Source organism: Carassius auratus, chromosome 46 (genome assembly GCF_003368295.1).
Source record: "Carassius auratus strain Wakin chromosome 46, ASM336829v1, whole genome shotgun sequence".
Classification (NCBI taxonomy): Eukaryota; Metazoa; Chordata; class Actinopteri; order Cypriniformes; family Cyprinidae; genus Carassius; species Carassius auratus.
In genome coordinates this window covers 3,800,993-3,828,011 of record NC_039288.1, presented here as the reverse complement: position 1 = coordinate 3,828,011, position 27,019 = coordinate 3,800,993, and the positions used below count along the sequence as shown (strand labels likewise).

The 27,019-nt window shown below is 37.8% G+C and overlaps 1 protein-coding gene across 7 annotated transcripts; it reads left to right on the top strand.

The window, feature by feature from the left end:
* Nucleotides 1-26,610, top strand: LOC113063880 (cytoplasmic polyadenylation element-binding protein 4-like). 7 transcript variants are annotated; one of them, XR_003278751.1, is made up of 13 exons: nucleotides 1-430; nucleotides 1,087-2,253; nucleotides 10,792-10,882; nucleotides 15,737-15,787; nucleotides 16,676-16,699; nucleotides 19,118-19,288; nucleotides 19,416-19,505; nucleotides 20,195-20,313; nucleotides 20,501-20,615; nucleotides 20,882-21,063; nucleotides 22,647-22,879; nucleotides 24,982-25,135; nucleotides 25,217-26,610. XR_003278751.1 is itself a non-coding variant. In XM_026234285.1 (12 exons), the coding sequence occupies exons 2-11, from the start codon at nucleotides 1,141-1,143 to the stop codon at nucleotides 22,872-22,874; spliced, it is 2,184 nt and encodes a 727-aa protein (XP_026090070.1). In that variant the 5' UTR covers nucleotides 1-430; nucleotides 1,087-1,140; the 3' UTR covers nucleotides 22,875-22,879; nucleotides 24,982-26,610. The 7 variants fall into 7 exon arrangements, 4 of the variants coding, with proteins under 4 accessions (XP_026090070.1, XP_026090069.1, XP_026090071.1 ...); XR_003278749.1 differs by having other exon boundaries at nucleotides 22,647-24,859; nucleotides 24,982-26,610; XR_003278750.1 differs by having other exon boundaries at nucleotides 22,647-25,135.
* The last annotated feature ends 409 nt before the right edge of the window (nucleotides 26,611-27,019 follow it).

The window sequence follows — 27,019 nt, the reverse complement described above, 5'->3', positions numbered from 1 at the left end:
TCTCCTTGTCATTTGCCTTCAGTAGATTGTGCCGTGGAGAGTGTAGTGAAGGGAGCAGCAGTGCGCTGGTGAAAACAAGAAAAAAAAAGAAAAAGAACAAAAAAGAAAATCTAACAATGAAATGGACGCATGAACGCATTGCAGTTCACTAACGTTAGTCTTTTTATATTGAAGTCAATGACGTAAAATCGTCTAAGCAAGTGATTTAAAGGTTAGCAGCTGGCTAAAGCGAGACAGGGCTGTGTCATTGAGAAGGCAGGACACGTCAAGACGAGGAAGGGAGAAAAAATAGACACTCCCGTCGGATTAAAGATCCCCACTTTATAGTGTCAGATCACCAGTTTATTGGAGCTTCTGCGTTAGTTTGCATTGTGATAATATCTGGAACGAGTGTCTGTCCTCTCAGTCATCGCTTGGATCAGCCTCTAAGGTGAAAAGTACATTTATTTATTGATTTTTGCGAACGTATTTATGAAAAATCCACAATATTAGATGTGTATTGTGCGTTTATGTGTGTTAAATAATGCGTTATTGTGAATATTGTAGCGCAAGAGCAGAATACGTCATCATTTTTTCAGCTCGAGCAATCGTTTGTTGAAAAGGAAAGGGGATACTAAGGATTTTATTTTATTTTATTTATTTTTTTACTTTGGATGATATCTAAATTATAAACTTTATCGTGTTAGCAATCTGATTGTATTATTCCTGCGTCAGATAAAACACGGTCGAGTCGGCCTTTAGGCTGATATGAAGCCTTTTAGCAGTTCCTGTTGAATAAGCCGGTAGCCTGTTAGCTGCTAGCTGAAGAGACGTCACGAATCTATAATTAGTGCCTGAATGTCCTTTATAACTTGTGTTATTATTGCCAATATGGTATAATACTTGACAACACAAACATGTCATATCATACATGTCCTGGCAAAGTCGATGCCATTTATCTCTCCTGTCAGTATTTGTGACGTCTGGTGGCGTAGTGCCACATAGTCTCTCACCAAAGGGTGTCCTCAGTGTTTCCAGTGTGTCATGAATTATGTTGTGCGACTGCGTCATGGAGTATTTTAACCGTGGATTTGCATTCTTTTTCAGGGTTTAGGAAGCAAGAACAACTGTGTCGGAGCCAGGTTGAACTGGAGAACATAAATGGGGGATTACGGGTTTGGAGTCTTAGTGCAGAACAACACTGGCAACAAGTCTGCTTTCCCAGTACGAATCCACCCTCACCTGCAAGCGCCACACCACCACCAGAGTGCGACCGCCAGCCCCGCCCCTTTCATAAACAGCACCCCGGCTGGAAATGGCGGCAGCAGTGGTTCGACCTGGCTGTTCCCGGCGGCCGGCGCTCACAGCAACATGCAAGATGAAATTCTAGGCTCAGAAAAGCCCAAAGCCCAGCAGCAGGAGCTGCAAGAGACCCAAGAGAAGCAGCAGCAACAGCAGCTCTCCCCCGGACACCAGGAGAGTGCCATCATCTCTGAGCTGGAAAAGGCTCGTGCAGAAGAGAGTAAAGTGGAGACCGGGTCATCCGACGGGACCAGTGGCAAGGAGAAACTGCGTTTGGAGTCCCCCGTGCTGACGCCCTTTGACTATCAGGAGCCCTCGGGACTGGGCTCAGTTGCCCAGTCCAGCACCTCCTCCTCCCTGACCAGCTTCAACAACTGGTCGGCTGCTATCCCCGCCACCCCCTCCACCATCATCAACGAGGACATCAGCTTCTTCAACCCGGCCGCCTCGGCCAACAACGCCCCTCTGCTGTTCCAGAATTTCTCTCACCACGTCAGCCCAGGCTTCGGGGGTAACTTCTCCCCTCAGATCGCTCCCATTTCCCAACACCACCCACCTCACCCCCACTTCCAGCACCCCCACAGTCAGCACCAGCAGCATCGTCGTTCTCCAGCCAGTCCCCATCCGCCACCGTTCCCTCACCGCAGCGCCCCCTTCGGCCAGCTGCCGCACCTCTCCAACAACCTGAGCAAGCCTCCCTCACCCTGGGGCAGCTACCAGAGCCCCTCGCCCTCTCCTTCTTCCACTTCGTGGAGCCCAGGTGGGGGTTACGGCGGTTGGGGTGGCTCCCAGGGCCGTGAGTACCGCCGTGGTTTGAATGGCGGCATGACTCCTCTCAACTCCATTTCCCCACTAAAGAAGACCTTCCCCAACAACCACATGCCCCAGCAGAAGTATTCCCGAGCAAGCCCCGGCTTCAACCCGAAGTCCTGGATGGATGACAGCAGGAGCGAGAACATCTTCCCTTTCCAGGTGTGTATATTTACTGACACAATGATCTGCTTCAGAAATAGGTAACAATAATTTTGGCCAATAAAGGCCCATTCACACCAAAGACGATAACTGGCGATATGAGCTTTTAATACAACTTGGCTGGTCGTGCAGTAGAAATGTCTTTTTTTTTTTTCGGGGGTACATGATTAGAGAAAAAGGGCTATGCTATTCTTTTGCCAAAAAGGTAGGAAAACCTCAACACACATAATGCACTGTGCCCAATCTTTTTGTGACTGAGGATACAATAATGCGTGAGTATGATATGTTGTTCTCACAAAATCCTTGGAGCTGTGTAATGGTGAAATCTTTGTTCAGGCAACATGAAAGACTACACATCATTAATTTATACTAATTTCAGCTAAATTTTGTGTGAAAGCAGGCTATGAGCAAAATCTGGGAATGACTGGATTTAGCAAAAAATAAAAAAAGAGGAACATTAAAAACTCAATAAGGGTGCCCAGCTATTGTAACCAGAAATAAGAAGAAAGAAAGGTTGCCACACAAAATGACAAACATTTTATCATGCATTTTTGGAGCTATGCCAACCTTTCTTTCTTCTCAATGACTGGATTTCACACACAAAATCCACACTACAACTGTAACGGTAATGAGGAACAATGTATTTGGAATCACTTTAAGAAAGCTAACAATTTATGAACAAACCAGTCAGAATCCACCCGTCTTTAAAGAGCTTGAGCATTTAAAGCAGCAGACGACAGAACTGCGGTGCTAATAATCAACAGAGCATTATCGATTGTTAATATTGTTATCATTATGTTCATATCGTTCTTGGTCTGAACAGGCTTTAGCTGTTCCAAAATCTACTAAAGGCTTTATAAAATAAAATTTTTAATCTTAGTTAGTTAAAGAATATGAATAACATGGTGACAGTAAGAGTTTAATCTAAAGAAAATTCAGCAGTGGAAGACTTTTTTTGGGCTTCCTTTAATTATATCAGCTTAATTACAGCTATGCATATAAATAGATAATGCACTGGTCCCCCGCTATCACATCGTTAACAGTATCTTTAAGGCTACTGTGATCAGAAACTGGCAGTTTACATTTAAATGAATGATTCCCGGTTGCTTCTATGCTGCAGTTGCTGTCGTGTGAACCCCGTAACATGTGGATCATTGTTTTGTGCATTTGCACAGCTTTAATTTGCCTGTGTTTGCACATTCTGACAAATTCATCTTGAGTTGGGCCCAAAGCAACATGTGCCAGACTCCAGAGGCTTGGATGACTAACTCGGCCCTGCCTGTTTTGTTTTCCAAACAGCTCTGTGAGATTTTAGGAGCTGACAGTTGCCTACCATGACGCTGTCTGGGACGGTTTGATGCTAATCTTACAAAGCGAATAATTGTAATGTCGACATTGTCTTTTTGACCCATTTCATGACATTCACATAAGCCATGCATTAATCATGGTAGCACAGGTTTTAAAATGTCGGCCAACCTGTTTTATTTCTGGTAGTATACTTTTGGCCTTGTCATAACTGGAGCTAGATGGATTAATGGGTTCTTTAGATCTGTGGTCTACAATACATAAATATAAAATTCAATTAATTTATGCTGCAGCAGCAGTAGTATGAAATGGTCTTAAGTGTTTATTAGCTGTACTAGAACTGCTTGTTTGTTTGCAGTCTGTGTACGTGTGACGGAGGGGTGGAGTGATGATGGTGAAAAGATAGGGCATAGAGTCCTGGAGAATTTGTCAATATATTAGGTGTTATTTTCTATATATGAAGTGTTTATTTCTATAATAAAAATATATTGTACTTCACTAATAAGGGATGGGCCCATGCTATATTGTGAATGTAAAAGGTAACAACAAAATTAAATTATTAAGCACATGATGTATAAATGCAATTTTTCTTTTTCAAAAACATAATTTTATCAAGCAGATTTACTGAGTGCCATCATTCCCCCCAAAAATATAGACCCTGTCAGAGACCATGTTCACCTCTTTTCTTGTCACTTTTGCTATGTAAAAAAGTGCTATGTGTACTTAAATTTATTTTTTATTTTTAATGTAATTTAATACTTTAATACTATGATATGCTTACTGCCAAAATATGGTTATGGTTTAATAACACATACATATACATGGATACTGTAATCAATCTGTTAAATTTTTACAAATTTTGGAAGTAAAAAAAGTCCTCATAATATTTAATATAATTTACAGTAAAAAAACAAACAAAAATAACTAATATTCTCATAATTTCGTATGGTATTTTGTTTAAAGTTGTTTCATATTAGATTTTTGTTCTCTGTCATCTTATGTTCTTTAATATTTATTGAACTATTTATGAGTCATTTTTGTGCACCCTATAAATATATATTAGGGGTGTATCGGTACCTTGATTTTGGGGTCATGGTTTGAAATGACTAAGGTACAACAGGAAATGTACTTTTTGTTTATTTTCAACAGACAGTAGTGCTACATACATGTAACATGAGCAGTTGTTTTTGATTTGTATAATTTCAAGATTTAAAGGGCAAACAGAATTATCTGAATTTAGATTTGTGAAATGATGCTACATAAGAAACCTGCACAAAGCAAAAACAGCAGACGGACTGAATGAAAATGCACATTTATTCTCTGACAGCAGGTGGCGCTTGTGGAACAACAGTGATATATAGTTTCCTCGGTTACCACTGTAAACAAAACAGCTGTGCTTATAAACACCACTTTAATATGCAATTTATTGACATAAGCAGAAAATAAAATGCCATCGAAACATTTCTAAAGATGGTCAGTTCCTCTCAGAGAAAAATTTATATAAACCTCCACGTATTTGTCTTCATTTATTTTGAGCGTCACGAACATTGAGCTTGATTTGCCTGGTACAGTATTTTCTCATATTTACAGACTTCATACAAATTCCACACAAATTACATTTTGGGAATTTAAAATTCGTCCAAAATGAAACTGAAAAAGCAGTGCCAGTTTATGGCTGGTCGACCGGAGCATCTCTAGAAACTTTCCCACACACGCATGCATGCATACATAGGCACACATCATGGAAACTTGTGATGAACACATCCATCAATTTGAGCTCAGTCCTATAAAACTAAAATATTGCTACTGTATATTATATAGTACACATTCTGGGAAGTGGGAACTGCAGCTGCCTTTTTTTTTACTGTAATTTAGATAATACAGATAATTTTATTTTGGTGAACAGGTGTTTAGTGTAACTGTATCTGTTACTATATTTAGGATTTTTGCACCAGGATTCTGTATTTTAGCTGAGAAAGGCCAAAGAACGTTATCTATTGAAAAAAGCAGCAAGATTTTTAACTCTACCTTAATGAATAAAGAATGAGCATCAGATGTGCTTTTTCTTTTTTTATGGTTTTATTAAGTTTATGAAGGTGCTGTAAATTCAATTGTTATATCTTAATAATATAAAACTATTGTATTGCATATGATGTAATTTGCCTAGGTTTATTGTAAATCTAATAATAATAATTTAATTTTAACATCTACCGTCAGTGAAGAAACTGCATCTTTGTGTCTTCCATTTCGTTTTTTAATTGACCTACTCAGAAAGTTCACATAATCCTGCATTCTTTCTGACATGGGTTGAACGCACCATTTCCTCTCAAGGTTTTGTCAATAAGTTAATAATGCTATTTTCGTCCTTTTTGTTTTTTAGAAGAAACAAATATTTGTTGGTACTTTCTGGAATTGAATTGCTCTGTTAGCTTTAAATTTGGCGTTACAGAAAGCAGTGTCAATTCTGTGGGCCATCAGCCCTCATTTGTGTCAGTGTATCTCTCTTTCAGCTTGATTCCAGGGAACAGGTGCTTTCCAGATCCTCTTATCAAGCCGTTTGCGCACAGAGGTCATCATCTGGTATCGGAACTTGTAGTTTTGTGATCTAGATGTGTTCTGTTCTTTGTAAATCAACAAACTAAAGGTATTTGATAGCACTTGGAACCTGTGGCTTCCACCACTGAGAACAGGCAGCTCTTATGCGCAGCTATTCGCTCCAGCTGGTTGAATACGTGATGTGATTCCCAGCACTGCATAATGTCGCTGGAAGTTTCCACAGGCTCTGTGTACTCTCAGCCAAGAATATCTGATGTTTGGTGTGAAAGCAAAGGCTGTCTCCGGAGGGGGGGGACAGGACACACACGTATACACACACACACACATTGACAGACTCTCACATGAACAGGCACTTCCGAGATGTGTAATTAAGCAGTTTGCTCAGAGAGAAAGTGAGAAATGGGACACGCAATTCATGATGGTGAAGAGGGTTGTCGTTACAAGGTTAGATGATTAGAGACACTGTAAAGAAAACAGAAAAACAAATATGGCTTTTGGGAAGTGTTTTTTTTTTTTAATTAATTTTTTTATACCCAATTGGTCTGTTATATGCCCAAGGCTCAATTAGCAATCAAGCTGGAGACGATTTAAAGCTGTTTGTTTATTTTCAAATCCAGCTTTTGTTTGGCTGTCGTCACAGGGTGCAGGTGCCCATGGCAAATAGTCATCTGTTGCTCGGATTTATCGTAAAGAACAGAGGGTTAGCCAAAGCACTGTGCATTCTCACTCTCACTCCTTTTTTTTTTTATTCTGGTTGATTCCTCTCTAGATTCACGCTGTAATATAAGATACGCACTTTTGTTATTGTAATGCGTATGCTCTCGGTCAGCCAGGTCTTTTGCTTTGTAAATTCTAGCCATCATCTTAACCTTCTGTAATCTTCTTTAAAGTCTCCTGTGATTGCGTGGACTTCAGGCTTCCTCAGCGCAGACATTCACCGCACAGTGCATTACACTGCCTCTATTGTTGGGGATCTTTGTGGTTTGATAAAAAATAAATTGGTGTTAGACTCTAGAATATGAAAATGATAACTCAGTCATCTTTTAGAGGCCATTCGTGTAGAATGTGTTTTTCATTTCACTGTGTTGCTTTTCCTTTGATTTTTTATGTATGTTTATTTTACAGTGTGGATGCCTTTGACCATTGGGGTTGAATTTGGTATCTTTTGCAGAGGAGATGATTTTACAAAAGGAGATGTATACAAGTTGGTTGTTTTTCATAAAAAAATAAATTGGGATGGACACTATGAATCTTAGAATTGTAAAAGAAAATCTATAAATGCATATTGAGCTATATTTTCTGGTCGCTGTATGTGACCATTGACCATCATGACATTTATTCTTTGTAGTCATATGGGTTATAATAATAACGTGCAAAGAAATACTCTGTCTGCCTTCCAGCCATTTGCTTATTACATTTTATTTTGGACTCCGTTTCAAATAGTACACTTAGCTCAGGTATCTTGATTCGGTGCTGTCTGGAGGTAAGTAGACCCTTCAATGCCCTTCAGTTGTCGGTTGGAAACCATGTACCTTTCCAGTGTAATTTTGTCATACACGCATGGTTCTTCGATAAGAAAAGGTCTATGATAGAGGCATGACCAAGATGGTGATGGTTATTTTATGCCATCTGTCTGGCTGAGAGCTCTTTCTACACATTAATTACTTCATCAGCAGAGTCAGTTGCGCTCCCCTGTGGAAAGTTTCCATACCCCCTGCCTCTCCAACCGTGTGGAAAGGCCAGATTAACAGGCTTTAGAGTGATTTGATGTGGAAGGCTTTGAAATACCTTGTGTTGCGACAAAAAACACAATGTCAAGCCTCTGCCTCCCATTCTCCCCCCCGTCCCTCTTTTCATTAGTTTTAACCATGACATTTCAGATTAATGTCGTTCCTGAAACGCCCGTAACATGCCACACTTAATCACTCACATCAGGGTGTTCCATCAAGGTCCTTTTTTGATAGCTCACAGCAGACTTTTTCCATATCGCTTGAACTATGATGACCTGAAAACATGCCCCTGGTGGATAAAGGCCTTTCAGTCAGCAAGCCCTGCGCACAGGCCAATTATTGTTTTCACGTTAAGGAGCGGGAAATGCTTACTAACACTTTTTTAACAAGACTTGTGTATAGAATGCATCTTGTTGGGTTTTTGTCAATGATGGCTTCAGTTCCTTATGGAGTTGGTCCTTAATCAAAGGGCTCTCAGTGGAGTGTACTGTGCAGTAATTCTGAAGACGGCCTTTGGCCTGCTTTCGTGTTCTGATTCAGCGAGCCAGCCCTGTGCTGTGGCATAAGTGCCCTGCATGAGCACATGGCCTCTCTAAGCTGAGGGGGATGAGTGGTGCTCTGAAGAGCAGATGCCAGATCGTGACGGAGCACGAGCAGATTGTACCGTTAATCATGGCACCATCCACTTCAGAGGGAAGCTGTGTTATGTTGGAGCTCAGGTACACCACGTTAGTTAGGTATATAAATAGCCAGATGCACCCGGCTGCGTCATGTATGTAGCAGTGAGCAGGTTGCTTCTCTAAAGCCCCTTTCACACTGCACGTCGGACCCGCAATATTTCCGGAACATTGCCGGGTCGCCTTCTGTATGAAAGCAACCACGTCTCAGGATTGATTACCGAATTGAACCCGGGTTGGCGACCTAGTAACATTGCGGGATTCGACCCGGGACGAGCGCTGTGTGAACAAAAGCCAGATCTAATTCCGTGTCGAAGTGATGACGCACGTTTTCGCGCGACTCTTTTACCGGCTGTTTTGAAGGAAGATCAACGTTCGCGACGAAAACCTATGTACAAACTGTAATGAAGCAGAGATCAGTTAGTTCATCACTTTCCGCGCTGACGCTGAGATCGTTTGCTTGCTTCAGTGAAAGTATAACGTGCTTAGCGTTTTCGACTCGTACATTGCACGTCACGCACTGATGTCACGTGTCGTTACGGGATCTTCAAGGGTTGTGTGTGAAAGCATGCACATATACCGGGTCATCACTAGCAGTGTGAAAGTGCAAAATCTAGCGACCCGGGAACAATTGCAGGAACACTTTACCTGTGTATTTGCCGGAATGGAAGTGTGAAAGTGGCTTAACTTTGTGGGTGTGTTATTCTATTGGGAGACCTTTTGTTTAAAACATTCATATTTGGTGTTAATGCCAACAGTAGTTTTGAAAAACCTGATCGGTCTAAATTAAGATCGACTGGGCTAACTGAATTGGCATTAAAATTCACACACAATTCTGGCATGAAATGTGTACGAATGCAATGCATAACACATTCTCAGCGGTGTTAAAAGGACTGCTGTACTGGAAGTGGAATGTTTTTCTACATAAACATGTACTGGATGGACATGCTTGATTGTTGTGCCCTAACAGCATTCTAATGACTCAAGACCGTGCGGTTTTTCCATTCCACTGCCCTGCCTCTTACATTCTATGTGAACACTTCTCATTTAAGGTGATAGTTCACACAAAAATGAAGTTTCTGTTATCATTTACATGTTTGGACCCAATTACACCCAACTGACTTTGATTTAAATGACAAAATCTGTTCTTCAAAGAATACTTTTTGCAAATGTTCTTCAATATCTTTTTAGTTTCACAGAAGGAAATGAGTCACAAAGAATTAGAACAACACAAGGAAGAGGATCTTTGTTTTGTAGTGAACTATCCCTTTATTGGCGCAGACATTTGACGGTAACTCTGTCACCCCGTTAAGTTGCTGAGGTTTGTTACCATTATTGTAACGCAAGAGCATACACCAAGTATGTTCGATAGGATTGCACTCTTGTAATGCTTTGGTCAGGCATTTGCGTCTGTGTTGATGCCTACTTGCATAGAACGTGTTTCTGACCTTCAAAAAACAGGTAGACCTAGATTCTGTTATTGTTTGTTGGACAATCGAATGAAGAGTCTTGAGCCTTAGGTGTGCGTTTAATGCAAGTCTCAGGTTTGAGTTCAGATGACCTTTAATACAGTTTAAACACATGATTGTGCTGAATCATCAGGTAAAAGGGGAATGTCCTAATCCATGCCTTGTTCATTCAACTGTTATCTGTTGCAGTCTATATATATATATATATATATATATATATATATATATATATATATATATATATATATATATATATATATATATATATATATATATATATATATATATATATATATATATATATGAGTTACATTTGCAGGTATCACATTAAATAAAGTAAAATTCAGGCATTATCTCTTTGTTAAATATGAGTTTTCAGCCTTAAAAAAAGAAAAAAAAAAATGAAAAATTGACAGAAACCCTTCATTGTTGCACATGGTTTGTAATTGTCAAGTTGAATCTGCATTGCAAGCCTTTGTGCTTTCTCTGCCAGTTTTTTAGCCTTCATGTTTATAAGTTATGTCAATCATTAGACCTGTCACATTACACATTAGCTTCATGATCCAAAGGTCAAGTCAGTAGCGAGCACCAAAATAACATTTATATTTTGGTCTAGAGCCTCTGTTGAGCCTTTCATTTGTGGCTTCCTTTCAACAGGATATATATTTTTGAGGAACAAAAGCACAACAGCTTGAACTCTATTGTAGATGAAAGGGATACTCCCGCAAAGTCGAGGGATGTGAGAAATGCCATAACAGTTGTTTTTTTCTTGATACCTATTCTCCTTTTCTTTCACCACAGGATCGTCCTCGTTCATTTGATGGCTTCAACATGCATTCTCTGGAGAACTCTCTGATTGACATCATGAGGGCTGAGCAAGACACTCTGAAAGGTAAGATAACAGTCCACGAAAGTAGATTGTGTCAAAGTAACATATTGATGGCCAAAAACCTTTGCCCTGTCAGCAGTTAGATTCATGCGGTCGCTCACATGGTTTAAGTTGCATTGCTCTTTCTGTAATCAAATGAAAGCTGTAGCTGGTTTGTACTCTAGTAAGGGGTTATTCACACAGAACATGCTTTTTCATTCTACTGCACTGCTTTTGAATGGGTATTTTATGTAAACAATGGAGCTCCTTTTCTTTCTCCAGTGTCCCATTAATTAATTAATTAACTTTCTTTGAAAGGTGGATGGTTATTGCATCACTTTTATATGCCTCTTTTACGGCAGCTGACAAGGCACAGTCCTGGAGGCCTCAACTTTGATAGCAGTTGTAAATGCATGCAAATGACGATGAATGAGCCCGTGACATTATTCCGTGCATTTATTAGAGCATGTTCTGGAGCAGACAGTAGATCTAATCTTTTTTTTATGGTCGCTGCTGCTGGCCACAGCCGCCTGTTATTTCTCAGAACAGAATTATATATTTAAAAATGTGATCAGGCATTAAAACATTTCATTTTTGTCTTTGTGCTCTCCAGTGGCATTATACATCATGTTTTTCCCTTGAATGTTTCGGTAGATTTCTTGAACATCAGATATGGTGTTACATTTTTGGTGTGAGAGTGAGCAGCTGTAAAATGCTGCTCATTAGTGCTGAATCATTGAACACACACACACACACACACACACACACACACAAAGAGCAAGAAGAGAGAAAAAGCTCTGTGTTGACCTACAAATAGTTGTGTCTGTGCAGCAGAGCTTACCAGATCTACTTCCACAGCAGTAACTCTGAAGCTACACTAGACTTTACGAATGCATCAGCCTGGTTTTGTGAGATTGTTGACTTTCATTATGTGAGCTCTCTCAAATTTGTAATCTGTGGCTTATATTAATATGTGACCCAGGACCACAAAATCAGTCTTAAGTGTAAATTGTTCGAATAAATAAGCTTTCCATTGATGTATGGCTTATTAGGTTTGGACAATATTTGTCTGAGATACAACTATTTGAAAATCTGGAATCTGAGGGTGCAAAAAAATCTAAATATTGAGAAAATCCCCTTTAAAATTGTCCAAATGAATTCTAAGCAATGCATATTACTAATCAAAAATTAAGTTTTGATATATTTACAGTAGGAATTTTACAAAATACCCTAATGGAACATGATCTTTAATATCCTAATGATATTTGGCAAAAAAAAGAAAAATAAGTTATTTTGACCCATACAATGTTTTTTTGGCTATTGCTAAAAAATATACCCCAGCGACTTAAAACTGGTCCAGTGTCACATATGTTTCAGAAAAAGAAAAAAAGTTCCATTGTGGTATATTATTATTATTTATTTGCTTTTTTTTATTTTTATAAATGGTAATAAGAACTCCTGCCACTTGAAACATTAAATCAAAATTGACCCTGTTTTCTTTCTTAATTAAAGGGTTTCTAAACCCCAAAATGAAAATTTTGTCATTAATCTTTTACCACCATGTTGTTCCAAACTCATAAAAGCTTTGTTTGTATTCAGAACACAACTGAAGATATTTTGGATGAAAACCGGGAGGCTTGTGACTGTCCCATAAACTGTCAAGTAAATTACACTGTCAAGGTCCAGAAAAGTATTAAAAGAGTTATCAGAATAGTCCATCTACCATCAGTGATTCAACCGTAACGTCATGAAGCGACGAGAATACTTTTTGTATGAGAAGAAAATAAAAATACCGACTTCATACAACAATCAGTCTCCTCTGTTTCTCTCCACATCAGCGTAGCACCATTTTGGAGAATATGAGCTGAACGCAGGCAGCGTACGCTCTTCTGGGTCAGCCACCCACTTCGTGTACAAAAATTATTCTCATTGTTTCATAATGTTACAGTTGAATCACTGATGGCAGATGGACTATTCTGAGGATGTCTGTCATACTGTTCTGGACCCTGATAGTATAACTTACTTGACAGTTTATGGGACAGTCACAAGCCTCACGGTTTTCATCCAAAATATCTTAAATTGTGTTCTGAAGATGAACAAAGCTTTTACAGGTTAAGAACAACATGATGGTAAGTGATTAATGACAAATTTTTATTTTGTGTTGGAGAAACCCTTTAACATTCCTGGTTTTATTATCAATGATTTATCTTATCTTTAACTTCACATTGTCATATGAACAGTCAGTACTGATTTAAGTTTCACAAACCTTGAAACCTTACATTTTGAGATGGACAGCACTGACAGTTCAGATGTGAGTCAGATGTGTATTCAGTAACTGCTTTGACCGATTCAGTGAGTTCATTCAATGAACAGTTTGTCTGATTTAAACCAGTAACTCATGAGTTTGTGGGTGCCTTTGGATGATTTCCCCATAAAACCGGCTCATAAAATTCATTTGTTTTGGGAATCAGAGTGTACTGTTCTCCCTGCAAGATAACTCGGTTCACTTGTTTTCTTGCCATTTTGTAAATTTTCACATTAATTTCAGGCTGTAAACTCACAGCTTGGATAAAATATATATATTTTTTTTCCAAAGCACTACATATTAATTTATTTGATTTTTACTTTTAACAGAAGCATCGGTCAATTTACATGTTTTAGATTTCCACACATTTGCACCTGATTAATGCAACCCCAAAATGCAGTCAACTTAATGTTGATTTTTAATAAGGCACACAATGAAATCTCTGTTGGGTGGTTTCTTGAATCAAAGCTGTTCATCCCCATATACATTAAAATCGTTTAAGAACCAAATTAGATCAACCCTCAGTCAGCTTCTCTCTAGCAGAGAAAAACTTAAGCAGCAGAACCAGAAGGGCAGCCTTGCAGGGCAGACACCAGCCCAGTGTGGCAGAGATGACCAAACAAGCGACTGGGGAAGAGAAGTTATCCAGTGATGCTTTGAATAGCTTCCAGCATTGTCATTTGCCTGTAAAAGACCTCTCTGTTCTTGCTAAAGCAACAAAATGGTGTGCTGGCCCTGGCCCCCAGACTGCTCTCGGAGTGAACAGTAGAAGGAGGGGGCTGCCAGAGCCATGTTAACACTACACGAGAAACAATCCATACCAGGCGTGCTGGATGTACTTGAGGTTTCCTCTCATTCTTCTACTAGATGCAGAAATAGGCTGAGTTGAGCATGAGAATGAAAGTGATCTGTTTCCGGGAGAGTACATGAGTGGTCATCAAAAAACAGATGTTTAAAGGTCCCGTTCTTCATGATCCCTTGTTTTAAACATTAGTTAGTGTGTAATGTTGTTGTTAGAGTATAAATAATATATCTGTAAAATTCTAAAGCTCAAAGTTCAATGCCAAGCGAGATATTTTATTTAACAGAATTCGCCTACAACGAACGACCCGTTTGGACTACATCCCTCTAGTTCCTGCAGTAATGACGTCACTAAAACAGTTTTTTGACTAACCTCCGCCTACATGAGTACACAAAAAAGGGGGCGTGGTCTTGTTGTGCTCCAATGGAGAAGAGCTGCGTTTTTCGACGTATGTTATGATGAAAATAAGTGTTTCGGAGTCCAATCACCTTTGTTTGGGCTTCCCAGGGATGCTGTACTTAGAGATCAATGGTTACAATTTGTTTAGCTTGGTTCCCGAAAATTATAATCCACATGTAAAACTATGTGCAGCACATTTTGCTGAGGACAGCTTCCTCAATCTCAATTAATTTAATGACGGATTCGCACAAAGATTATTCTTGAAAGATGGAGCAGTTGCCTCTTTGTTTGGAGAAGGTGTTGTTTATGGACCACAAGTAAGTGTATTTATTATTTAAGTTGGTGCGTTTAACAGTTTCTGTAACTTATTACACAAAGGGCAACGCTGTTTAGCTTTGTTAACTAGATAGTAGGGATGTGCAAAAAAATCGAATGCGATTTTCATGCGCATATTGTCAGTAAAGGCATTCTGTGATTTAGAAGTACATCTCCAGCACGTGCGTTCCGATCAGGATTGCCAGGTTTTCAAAACAAATCCTGCCCACTTGCTTCTCAAAACTAGTCCAATCACGTTTCACAAATCACAACACCGGAACCGCGGGCACAATCAGAACTCGTAACGTATTTCTGAAGGAGGGACTTTATAGAACAAGGAAGACTTAACCCCTTTTTTTATGACAGTTTAAACAGCGGTATACAGATAAGTGAATTGTGTAAAAAATACTGTGTTTTTTTACACACGAAACATGAACACGTTATATTGCACACTGTAAACGCAATCAAATCTTGATTTATAAAAAAAAGAAAAAAAAAAGAAAAACGGGACCTTTAAAACCCAAAGCCCTATAAACACAAATTTCTAATGACTGATTTGTCATCAGCCAGTCCTTGAAAGAGTAGCATGGCATTTTGAAGTACACACAACAGCGAACATGGCACAAGTCTGATGGCTATGTCCATGAACAAATCATTATTGTGAACCAGCCGATATCAAACAACCTCAAACCTGCTCTTGAGTTAAAGATTTGAATCAGACTGTCTCCATCAGTGAGTCGTTACTGAGTTCACAACTGACTCCCTCGCTGAACCCTGTGGTGTTTTTGAAATGATCCAGGAACTGTGTTGAGGATTGTAGACTTGCATCCATCTGTTTGTTAGTGCATGACAGATGTTGACACTTTTGGCTTCTTTGAGTGATTCTGTAATTTTTCATCTAGAAAACTGAACCTACAGTGTACATTTAAGAGGCTGCATAATCTTGAAAACCAGAGACCTGTTACTCTAATGTGTATTAACACAAACCACATGTGGATACAAATGTGCTGTATGTCGTTCTAACCATCCAGCTGATTTATACCATCCTCTCTCAAAGGTCGCCTCGGATTCACCCATACAGGAGGAGACAGCCCCTTGCCCATAAATGGTACGCACATGCATTTTATTGGTTTAATGTGCTAGTGGCTCAAGCAGAAAGAACGAGCTGTGTGTTGAAGTAGTCAGTAAGATGAACGTTTAGGGCAATTTGTCTCACTGGCTCTCTTAGCTGTTACATTCTGTTTGAATGGATTTGAAACATGAGGTAAAGCAAAGATATATAAATCTATAAACGTTTGAATGCAATGAAAAGCAGTGCTCCGTTTATTCAATTAAGTCAAAGCCTTTTGGAAAAATCTATGTATGGGAGAAACTATGTATATATCATATAGTAATAAACAGCACTATCTAGCACAATATAGGCTATTTCTACAAAAACAAAAAATGCCACACTGAGTTTTGTTTAATCCGATAGCTTGAATGGTCTCATTCGCCAAATTTAGCAAAAAAAATTCCTCCTCCTGGGTAAATCAGAAATGCTATTACACACGATAATGACTACTTTTTATCATTATAGCAATGGAAAATATATCTTTAAAAATGTATTTTAGTTTGTGAGGTATCATGTTTCCAGTGAGTAGACATTTGATAATCGGCAATGGTTGTTAATGAATGTGCTCAGAATTAAAACATGTGGCCATGTAGGTCGTTGAGCCAAGAAACTCAGTTTAGTTGCACAGTTTAGTTTGAGCCTTGAAATTGTTTGAGCACTTGACCAACAAACCCAGATAATTGGCTACTTGCAAGATTTTAATTATAATCATATGGCTCTGAAATGCCACACACTTACAGCACATTTGTTTAAAATGTACAATTGCAGTCAGGTTTGGCATAAAAAGCTTAGTTCCACTATTCATTTATAAAGTTTAGTAAGAGAATTCAAATTTTCATTGGGGATGTGTTACTTTACTATGTGATCGTCTTATTTTACATGCAGCAAGGAATTATGGGAGGCGACGAGGTAATGAAAACTTCTAACAAATCCAAATGAGAAAAATGAAAGGCTTTAAACTATCATAATGATGGGTAGAATAATCCAGCATCTGCATGATATATTTTGGGGCATTGTTAATTGTTTGCATGTACACAAGGAGCCTTCATTTCCATTTGTGTATCGATTGTGTGCCTCTTTCCTGCTGTACTCCAGAGATTTGTGTTTTGTAATTTTTGGTGAAGAGTGAATTTGATTGGGGCTTTTCTGTGGTTGAGGCAACCATACGCAAACATATCCAGGCCACGGTTGTGAGTGACTAACTCCCTTACATAAAGTCTTGTAAAGCAGCTCAGGCCTGTATTCTGTCACGTCAGGAGGAAATTTGCTGGAGTGGCTTGAGCTAAAGAACTAATATTATTACTGAAGCTTTAGTGCAGAGCTACATGACCTTATGACATTAATGGCCATTTTGACCAAATATTCTCTTATATAACCTAATTGTAGAAGTTAGTTTTATAGGCACAGATGCAAAGGAGAGTGCATAAAACCCCATTAAATTCTGCAACCCACAGCTTATCGCTTTAGTATAAATTTGGCCATCAAACATTCCATCATACATTCACACAAATTATAAAGATGGTAAGAGTTTTTAGTTTAGGATTAAAAAAATATAGTCTGAATATTTAATCTAATGTGATTTTGTGTATTTCACAACAATGGAGTTATGAAGTAAATTAGGGATGCACCGATGTATCGGCGGCCGATATTTATCAGCTGATTTTTCCTCACTTTACAGCAACCGACATTACGGTTATATAAGGGGAAAGGCCAAGATAACAAACCAATGGTTTATTTATTAACTGAGTGAAGATACTGTGCTGTATAATGCCTGTTGCATAATCCTAGCCATGCTGTTTGCACTTGAATGCTAATCAAATAACAAAATACAAATGACTGTTCTTGACTAAATAACTTTCGTAATTTTCATAATTGTGGCGGACCTCATCTGAATGAAGACCAAAACTTTACTGATGTTTTAAGTTTATTGCGTTCTTTTTCACTCCCAAAAAATTCCAAACAAAGCAAGAGAAGTGCACATTTAACTTTCTCTCTCATTTGCATTATCATCATTATTACAATTACACAAAACACTTATTGCAACTAACCGTAAACTTTTTGGGGGATGCCTAAATAAACTGAAAAACTTTCAATCCGAAGAACTACATGCTTCCATAAATGCGTCCATATAGCTCCGTAGACCAGAAAACCAGTCCAAATAAGAGTCCCGCCTCTCATACATATTTAGACGTACAATTTTTAAAAAAAATTTATACAAAAACTAATTAGAAGATTGATCATAAAAAAGTCTGTTACAATACAAAATGATGAACATGTATTTAATGTATACAGTGAAGTGTTATTTTACATTAATTTTGTTGACTTCATTTCTGTACCTAAAGAACTGTAAACCTATCTAAAAAGCACTGTTTATTTAATATGTATCTTTGTTTTGTTGTTTTTATGTAGGCCTGCTGAATGTTAAATGGATCCAATCCATATTCATTAGAAATAATTTGATGAAGCAGGAATAAAACTGCTAGTATAATGTAATGCAGGTGTTTTTGAACTTTGCTGATTTAACACATGATCAAATATCCGTAAAGGAATCGGCCGTAAGTGTTTGTTAAAATCGGTATTGGCCCCAAAACAATTCCTATCGGTGCACCCCTAAAGTAAATATAAACTACTGTTCGGAAGGTTTATTTAGCATGTAAGCAATAAAAAGTGTAAAAAAACATTTATTATTTTTCAAATAAATTCTGTTCTTTTACATGTTCTATTCATCATAGAATCCTAAACAAAACGTCACAGTTTTCACAAAAATATTAAGCATCCCGGTTGTTTTCAGCATTGAATAATAATCAGAAATGTTTTTAGAGCACAAAAATCTGCATACAATGATTTCTGAAAGATAATGTGACACTGAAGACTAGAGTAATGATGCTGAAAAGTCAGATTTGAATCACTACAATAAATAACGTTAAAACATGAAGAGTATTAAAATAAAAAAATTACTTCAAATTGTAGTCATTCTTCACATCAAATACATGCATCCTTGGTGAGCTCTTTTTCAAAAACGCGATCATTTGAGCGGTAGTGTACACATCCATGCTTTAACACAACTCTGTAGAGAATATAAAAATGAACTGCTTTATCATTGGACCAAAACTGTGGGCTATAATTTGTTTTATACCACAGAAGTCATAATTCAGAAATCCCTATGCTTTCAAAATTGCACAACCAAGAAGATGCAATTGTCTGTTGTAGTATTTCTTGGGCTCTGAATAATCCATCAGTGTAATTGATTTTACTCTGTGGTGCAGGAATATAGCTTAAACAGAGAAAGGCACCGATAATAATTCCTGCCTTCTCCCCATTCCTCAGGACACTCATCCCTATTCCCGATGGAAGATGGCTTCCCAGACGAGGAGAGAGGCGATCAGAGCCTGCCTGGCCTTGGTTCCTCCCACTGCTTCCCTCACCAGAACGGAGAGAGGGTGGAGCGCTATTCTCGCAAAGTTTTTGTGGGTGGCCTCCCCCCTGATATTGACGAAGGTATTACACGCGTTTAGGGTGACCTCTGCACTGCTGTTCCTAAAAACAAGTGTCAAGGTTCATTGTTGGTTTTGGAACTGTTTCCACGAAAGCCGCTTACACTTATCTGCAATACTGTCTTGCCTAGATGAGATAACCGCTAGTTTTCGCCGCTTCGGGCACCTGTTTGTGGACTGGCCTCACAAAGCAGAGAGCAAGTCATACTTCCCCCCGAAAGGTGAGCTAAGATATTAAAGTATTAGTTGAATGCCATTTGTCAACCATAATCTTCATAACAGGCACATACTAATATGTTAGTTGTGGCTGACATGATAACCATGATAGCCTTAGAGTACTCAATTAAAGGGATAGTTCATCCAAAAAGGACAATTCTGCCATCATTTACTCACCCTCATATCAGTCCAAACCCACAAGACTTTTGTTGAGAGATTCTTCCCTCCTTTGGAAGTCCGTTCCTCTTGCAAAAGTAATCCATATGTATCGAGCGATGAAATCTAATGGGACACCATCACTTTATATGGGTTATGCTTGCAAAGCGAATGAATTAGATGTGAATAAAAGCCTAATATAAAACAATCTCTGTCTCTTCAGTAGACTTGGATTGAACTACTCGCTTCATATGGATTAGTTTTTGAGGCTTTTGGTGGAATGGACTTTCAATGGGACAGAAATCTCTTATGTTTCATTAAATATATTTATATTTTAGTTTCGAATGGAAGTGTTGTGGGTTTAGAATGACTTTAAGGGTGAGAAAAAAAAATCATTTTTGGGAAAACGATCCCATTTGGTTTAAACACAGGATTTGTTTTGTTAATGGTGTGCATTTCTTATTTATAATTTTAATGTAAAAATTACGACTTCTGCCATTCCCACTGCTTACGAACTCTCGAATTCTCTTTTCTGAAGGTTACGCTTTCCTCTTGTTTCAAGATGAGAGCTCTGTTCAAGCCCTTATCGATGCCTGCATCGAGGAGGATGGAAAGCTCTATTTATGTGTTTCCAGCCCAACCATTAAAGACAAACCTGTAAGGATGAATAACACTACCGCACTTCCGTTTTTATAGTGAATTTATTTTTTCTCTTAAATAGCTGCATTGTCAAATCAAGCATTATTTTGTCCTTATTTGATCTGTGAAGTCCTGCTATTGCTTTATTTGTCAGTGGGTTTGAAAACTTTTTCATTTATTTTGTTGATGTGTGGTTTTGTAACAGGTCCAGATTCGCCCTTGGAATCTTAATGATAGTGATTTTGTGATGGATGGATCACAGCCCCTGGACCCGAGGAAGACCATATTTGTGGGAGGAGTGCCACGCCCACTTCGTGCAGGTATAGAGTTGTTTTTTGTTTTTGTTTTTTTTCTGTTAACAGCTTGTAGTATAGCTTCTTTATCAGAAGAGTAGTAAAAGTGTAGCTTTCTAATAGTTTGTAGCTTGACAAACTATTTTCAAAGTAGTTTCTCAAGGCAAAACTTCTAAAATATATTGGGAGTTGCCTTTTTATTTTAGTATGAAAGAGGTAAAAATAATTATGCAGTTTAATTTGTATGTTTTTTTTTTTACTTTTAAGCATTAAATATGTTGTCTTTCTGACAGTGGAGCTGGCGATGATTATGGACAGGCTGTATGGTGGCGTGTGCTATGCAGGCATCGACACAGACCCAGAGCTGAAGTACCCCAAGGGAGCAGGGCGGGTCGCCTTCTCTAATCAGCAGAGCTACATTGCTGCTATCAGTGCTCGTTTTGTACAACTGCAGCATGGAGAAATCGATAAACGGGTCAGTGCTGACTTCCAAAAAAATGCATAAGCACAATTCCCTTCCATGCAATGGCATTGATCCAGCAAGCCTCAAAAACACTCAAAGTAGTGTTTTGGACTATGCTCTAACCCTAGTTGTGACATTACAACATGTTTTTTTTTTTGTTGAACAAATGCATGTTTTACACAGCCTAGGTTACAATTGAAATGCTTTTTTTAATGCAGGACTTATAAAAAAAAAGAAAGATGGGGTTTTGGAGGCCAACATATTCAGGTTATGGTAAAATCCCATTAAACCTGCCAAAAACATTACACATTGACACAAAAATCTATTTTGCATTTTGGTATTATTTTCATGGCAATGTTTTGCACTAATTCTCAATACTATTTGTTTATGGTGAAGTATTTATACATTGTGGTAGTATTTGCTACTATTTTTTTTTTAAGCAATATCTTTGTTTTTGTTTTCTCTGATATCACAAAACAAAATAAATGACAAAAAAAAATGATCGAAGAAAAGATTTACTTAAACATTACAGAGCAAAGAACATACAAAATAGGACATAAAGTGACAATTGGGGCAAAATGGATTCGCTTATATTTAAAAAAAGGGGTCATATGATGCGATTTCTCTTTGGAGTGTTACAAGCTCTTAGTGCATCTGTAAAGCTGCAAAGACTAAAGTCTCAAATCCAAAGAGATATTCTTTATAAAAGTTAAGTAAACCACACCCTTCTAAAACAGCTCATTCGAACACGCCCCCACAAGGCTAGATTCTCGCTGTGGAAAGATTTGCATAACACCGCCCAATTGTTCATGCAAATAAAGAAGGCATAACTTTTATTCTTGCTGTTTCCGACGGTGTCATATTGTGAAGACATTATATGTTTTGTTGTGAAAGCGAAACTACATTGTTTGGTCTTCCAAAAGAAGTATTTACAACACTGTTCCAAAACAGTTCAACCCAAATATTCAGAAGTGTGCAACGCATTTTAGAGACTGGGACTGTTTCCTGAACCAGTAGCCTACAATGCTTCTGTGAACGAAGACGAGATCACTGTACAGTGAGGGGCGTAAACTTTCCGTCACATGCTTGAGGCATTCAGTCAATCACAATCTAAAATAGTCCGAATATAAACACTTATAATAGGTGCACCCTAGTGATTCAGGACAAGCCAAAAACACTGTTTGGAAAATGGATTCATGGTGTACTCGCTAATTATATACATTTTTCTACATTTTGAACACAAACAAAGTTACGGACCGCAGCTCTGATTGGTTATTTTTTACCGGGAGCGATGGAGTTTCTGCAAATGGCAATAGGAGCACTGGGAGGAGCCAGAGGAGCTTGATTTTTTTCACAGATTATCTGTCTCATATTCTACTGTCAGGACATAATGACAGGTTTAATAAATATGTAAAAAATATATTTTTTACAAAAGTTCCCTACAGCACCTTTAAACCGAATAAAAACATTGCATTACACCAAATACACAAAATAATGTTCTTTTTAGCAACGTCATATGACCCCTTTAAGTAGAAAAAATAATGTCACCATGCAAAAACACACACGTAACAATCTGCTGATCTTTCTCGGTCCAGGTGGAAGTGAAGCCATACGTCTTGGATGACCAGCTGTGTGATGAATGTCAGGGGACTCGCTGTGGAGGGAAGTTTGCTCCTTTCTTCTGCGCTAACGTGACGTGTCTCCAGTATTACTGTGAATACTGCTGGGCGGCCATCCACTCACGCGCCGGCCGCGAGTTCCACAAGCCTCTGGTCAAGGAAGGTGGCGACAGACCTCGCCACATCTCCTTCCGCTGGAACTAAAGCTGGTAGGAACAGGAGAAGACCGAGAGAGAGAGAGAGAGGAGAGGGGGAGAGTAGGCTAGGAGGAGTCGCAAAATCATCATCTAAATAAATGCACTTTTCTGTTGCTGGTTCCTTTTTAGTTTAATTTTAAAAAGACAGACAAAAAATATGATTTTAATTTGTCATTTAATATAATATTAAAAACATGGATGTGAATCCAAAAAAAGATTCAGGAAGAAAAAGAAAATGTCTAATCCATCTCTCTATTTTTTTATAACTCCATTATATTTCATTTTCAAGTGCACAGAGATGTGAATATATTGAGTATTAGTATAATTTGTCAGTAAGTATCTGCATGACTTTTAGAATTGGCTTTTTCTTAACGTTGCGATTGGAAGTATTAAGTCCTATTTTAATGTAATTGAAAAGGCAAAGGAGCAAATGTGAAAAGAAAAGGTGTGGGAAGAGTGCATTTGTTTCTTTGCTACCCAGAGTGCAGATGTGTGGTCTAAGATCTCAGTTGTTAACCAAAGCTTGGGATTTGAGAACAGAAGTGAATTCTCTCAACACTGTTTTTTTTTTTTCTTTTTTTTTTTTTATATATATACTTTAAGACCATGCTAATCTTCAATGTTTCTTGATGACAACAACTGATTCCACAACAGCTGTCTGGATTTGATCTACATTGTGACATGCAAGAAAACTAATACCTCAAGCTTAGCTGCTAGTTTAAGTCGAACATATATATATATATATATTACAAAAAAAAAAAAAAACTGGTCTCACCCTTTCCCCCAGGACCATAGAAAAAGGAAATGACATCAGCATACAGCACATTGAGAAAATCTGCTCTGTCACTTCCTGATTTGAATTGGAGATTCAGCATCCTAGTGGGGAATGTATGTTGTTAAAGTTGCAGTAGTCGGCCTGCAAGCTGGTTCAAATGCAAGGAACTTGATTTCGTTTCTGGTCCAGCTTAGCAAGAAGCAGCCGTCGATCTCTCAGGCTGTTAGCGGCAAGCCTTCGTTTTCATTTTTAACTTGCGATATGTGTCTCCTAAGCCTTTCCCCAGCACCCCCCCCACCCCAAGCCCAAAACCTAGAAGTGTACGTACAAGCAGAACCGCAGTGAAAGCAACTTAGAAGGGAGGAAGAATGATCGAACAATGTACCTCCTGTCCTGTAGCAGCCTGAGTGTGAAGCATAACTGAAGTTAGTCCATGCATCTCTCCACTCGCTCGGCCCTTCCCCCAATGCTCACCTGAAACTTAAGAGGTTTTACTTTCAGACATTAGGGAACCAAAGATGGCTGTGTAGTGTCTAGCGAATCCATGAACGTTTCCTTTCTTTTACCCAGCAGATTTCATTTTGGCTGATTATTTCTGCCCCAAACCCAATCCTGTCCTCATCCCATTCAATATAAAGACCAGATGGGCTCCAGCAAACCAAAGATTGGCTTTGAATTGATCAGCATGCAGTTATTAGTGAAAACCACTGAACCTTTTTTCGCAAGTCTACCCTCTTTCCAAAGGTCAACCGAAAGAGATGCATGTAGTTCGGTGGTCGGGTATTGTTGAGGAGTTTACGCCAGGCATCAGAATATCCAATTCGGTAGATTTGTCGGCATTCAAATCGACTAGCGCAAAAGTCAGGGAGTTAGTGATCAATTAAGACTTTTATTTATCCTCGTGTCGGCTTGACGGTGTTCTCGTCGTCACTTGAGCTGGTGGTTGAACGTTTTTGAAGTTAAACACTTTTTGAAGAATTTGCCGTTAATGAGATGGCAAAAAAAATAAAAAAGAAAAAAAAAGTTTATTTTATACACGGCCTGCTGATTTTTGGTACAGTGTTTTCTAGCTAAATTATTTTGTCATGCACATATAAACATTTATTATGCACTACTTTTCTAAATACTTTTTTTTTTTCAACAGTCATTTTAGGCACATTTTTCACGAAATGGAAAAACTCCTTTTTGCAATACCTCAATTTTTCACATTGTGAAAGGTAGCTTTTGTACTTTTGTTACTGAGAGATCTGCATATATGGAAATTTTCATTTTAAGAGAAAAAAAAAGTTTAGTGAATTTAGAATATATTATTTTCAATTATGCTTTTTATACATTTCAGTGCTGAGGACTCTTTACAACTAAGGACGCACTTGCTTGTGTTGACGCGACAAATCTGCAGAGGAGAGATCAAAGTGTATCGCTTAAGTTCTTGGCTCTTGTACACTAGATTTTAATGGCAGCCCTAGATTCAGAAATGATCTGACAGCAGCATGGTAAGAACACGTTGTCGTTCATGTTAATATTGCGCAAAATGGCTAAAAGATAACCTTGTCTCTTTGGTTTCCTCTCCATAGCTGGAATATAAACTTATAAGGAGAATGCTAAATCTGGTTCATGTTTAGGCTGATCCTCGTATCACAATGGATGTTTGATGTTTAGGTATTTTAACATTTGAAAATATATATTCTTGAACTGCCAACTAGTTCCTATTGTAATCCTTAGCATGCATGACGAGAAAGGAAAAAAAAAAAACGTACATGAATTAGCTAATAATTGTTGTGGTTGTGCACCAGATGTTTCTAAACCTTTCGTTTAAGGCCACCACACACCCTGCACCCTTCCCATGTTATTCTCGAAACCTTCCCCATAATCCAGTATCAATAGGATGCACAGAGGAAAAAAATATATATACACACACGCGTAAAAAAAGATAACTCTAAATGTCATTGGATGAATTAGCAGTGCAGGACGAAAGCATCTTCTTTAGTACGCTGTTAAAAAGACTTGAGAACTTTATCCCCACTGTCTGTTTGAAGTAAATCAAAACCCGTTTGGAGAAAGGGGAACTTAAGACTTGAATGTGGTAAATGTTGCAAGTTAACTTCGAGTTGTTATGTGCAATACTTTTTTTTGTTTTGTTTTTGTTTTTTTAACTTTTTCCAGATAAAGACTCTTTGCAATGTAATTCTTTAATGCCATTTTTAATTGCCGACATTTAAAGAAGATGTTAATATGTTTTTCACAGTCATTTTCTACTGTTATTGTAATCCTTTTCATGCTGGTGTTTGTAAAAAAGAAAAGAAATCAAACTATTTGTACTAATATAAATAATTGAAGTTATTTTTAAAACATTAAAGGTTTTGTGCTCATTTGCTTATTTTGTTTATTTCAAGCTACTGTGATTGATTGCATTGTAATTATTAGGTCAACAATGTATTTAGCTGTTTATTGGTATATTTTTGATTGGAATGTATAATTAATTTTTATAATTTTGATCAGATTTTTGTTATATTTTTGAGGTGAAGCTTTTAATATGTTAAAGTGTCTAGTTTTTACTAATTGCTATATTGTGCTCCACAATATATGGTTCACATTTTCTGAAGGAAAATAAATATTTAAATATCTGTCTGTTAACGATGTTACTTAATGGCAAAATTTCAATAGTTTTTAACTGTGTATGGGAAGGTTGTTGTATTTATTAATAGCATTTTTTTTACTTAAGATATCACCTTAATTTTTATTGTCATTTCACTTTATAAGTTCCTATTTTTGTATTTTTTTCTTTCTAATTAAGTTATGTTATACGAAATGTCCATATTCTAGGAGTTGGTCTGTAAGTGCTAGTGAAACAAAAAGAAAAATCTAATGCTATTTAATTGTTTGCAGCCAACTATTTATAACAATATGCATAATTTTTAAATATTTGTAATGTGAAATGTTGAATGAATAAAACTTAACTGTGACAAGATACTGCCTCTCTTATATTTCTTGCATTATGTTTTAGAAATGCATTATTAGTGATTGATACTCAGTCTAGTTCTCTAGATCACTTGTTAATTCTGGCAGAGCTACTCTGAATTCACTTGATTAAAAAAAAAAAAAAAGGATAATAATAAATTATATGTGGTGCACAGCTCAAATGAAGCAGAATAACCACTCAAATGTTAGATTTTTAAAAAATAAACCTTTTATAGATGAACCTTGCTTTAGAAAACTGAGTGTAGTTCTAAATGCATCAGAAGCTATTGCTTTTGTTTTTCTATCGTTAGGTTTTATGTTCTAATTTATTGTTCTCAGTGGCACCATCTGCTGTCTCTGAATGGTTCTATTGGAAATTTAGTTCTTTGTTACTTGATCTTGTAAGCATTTTATCTGTC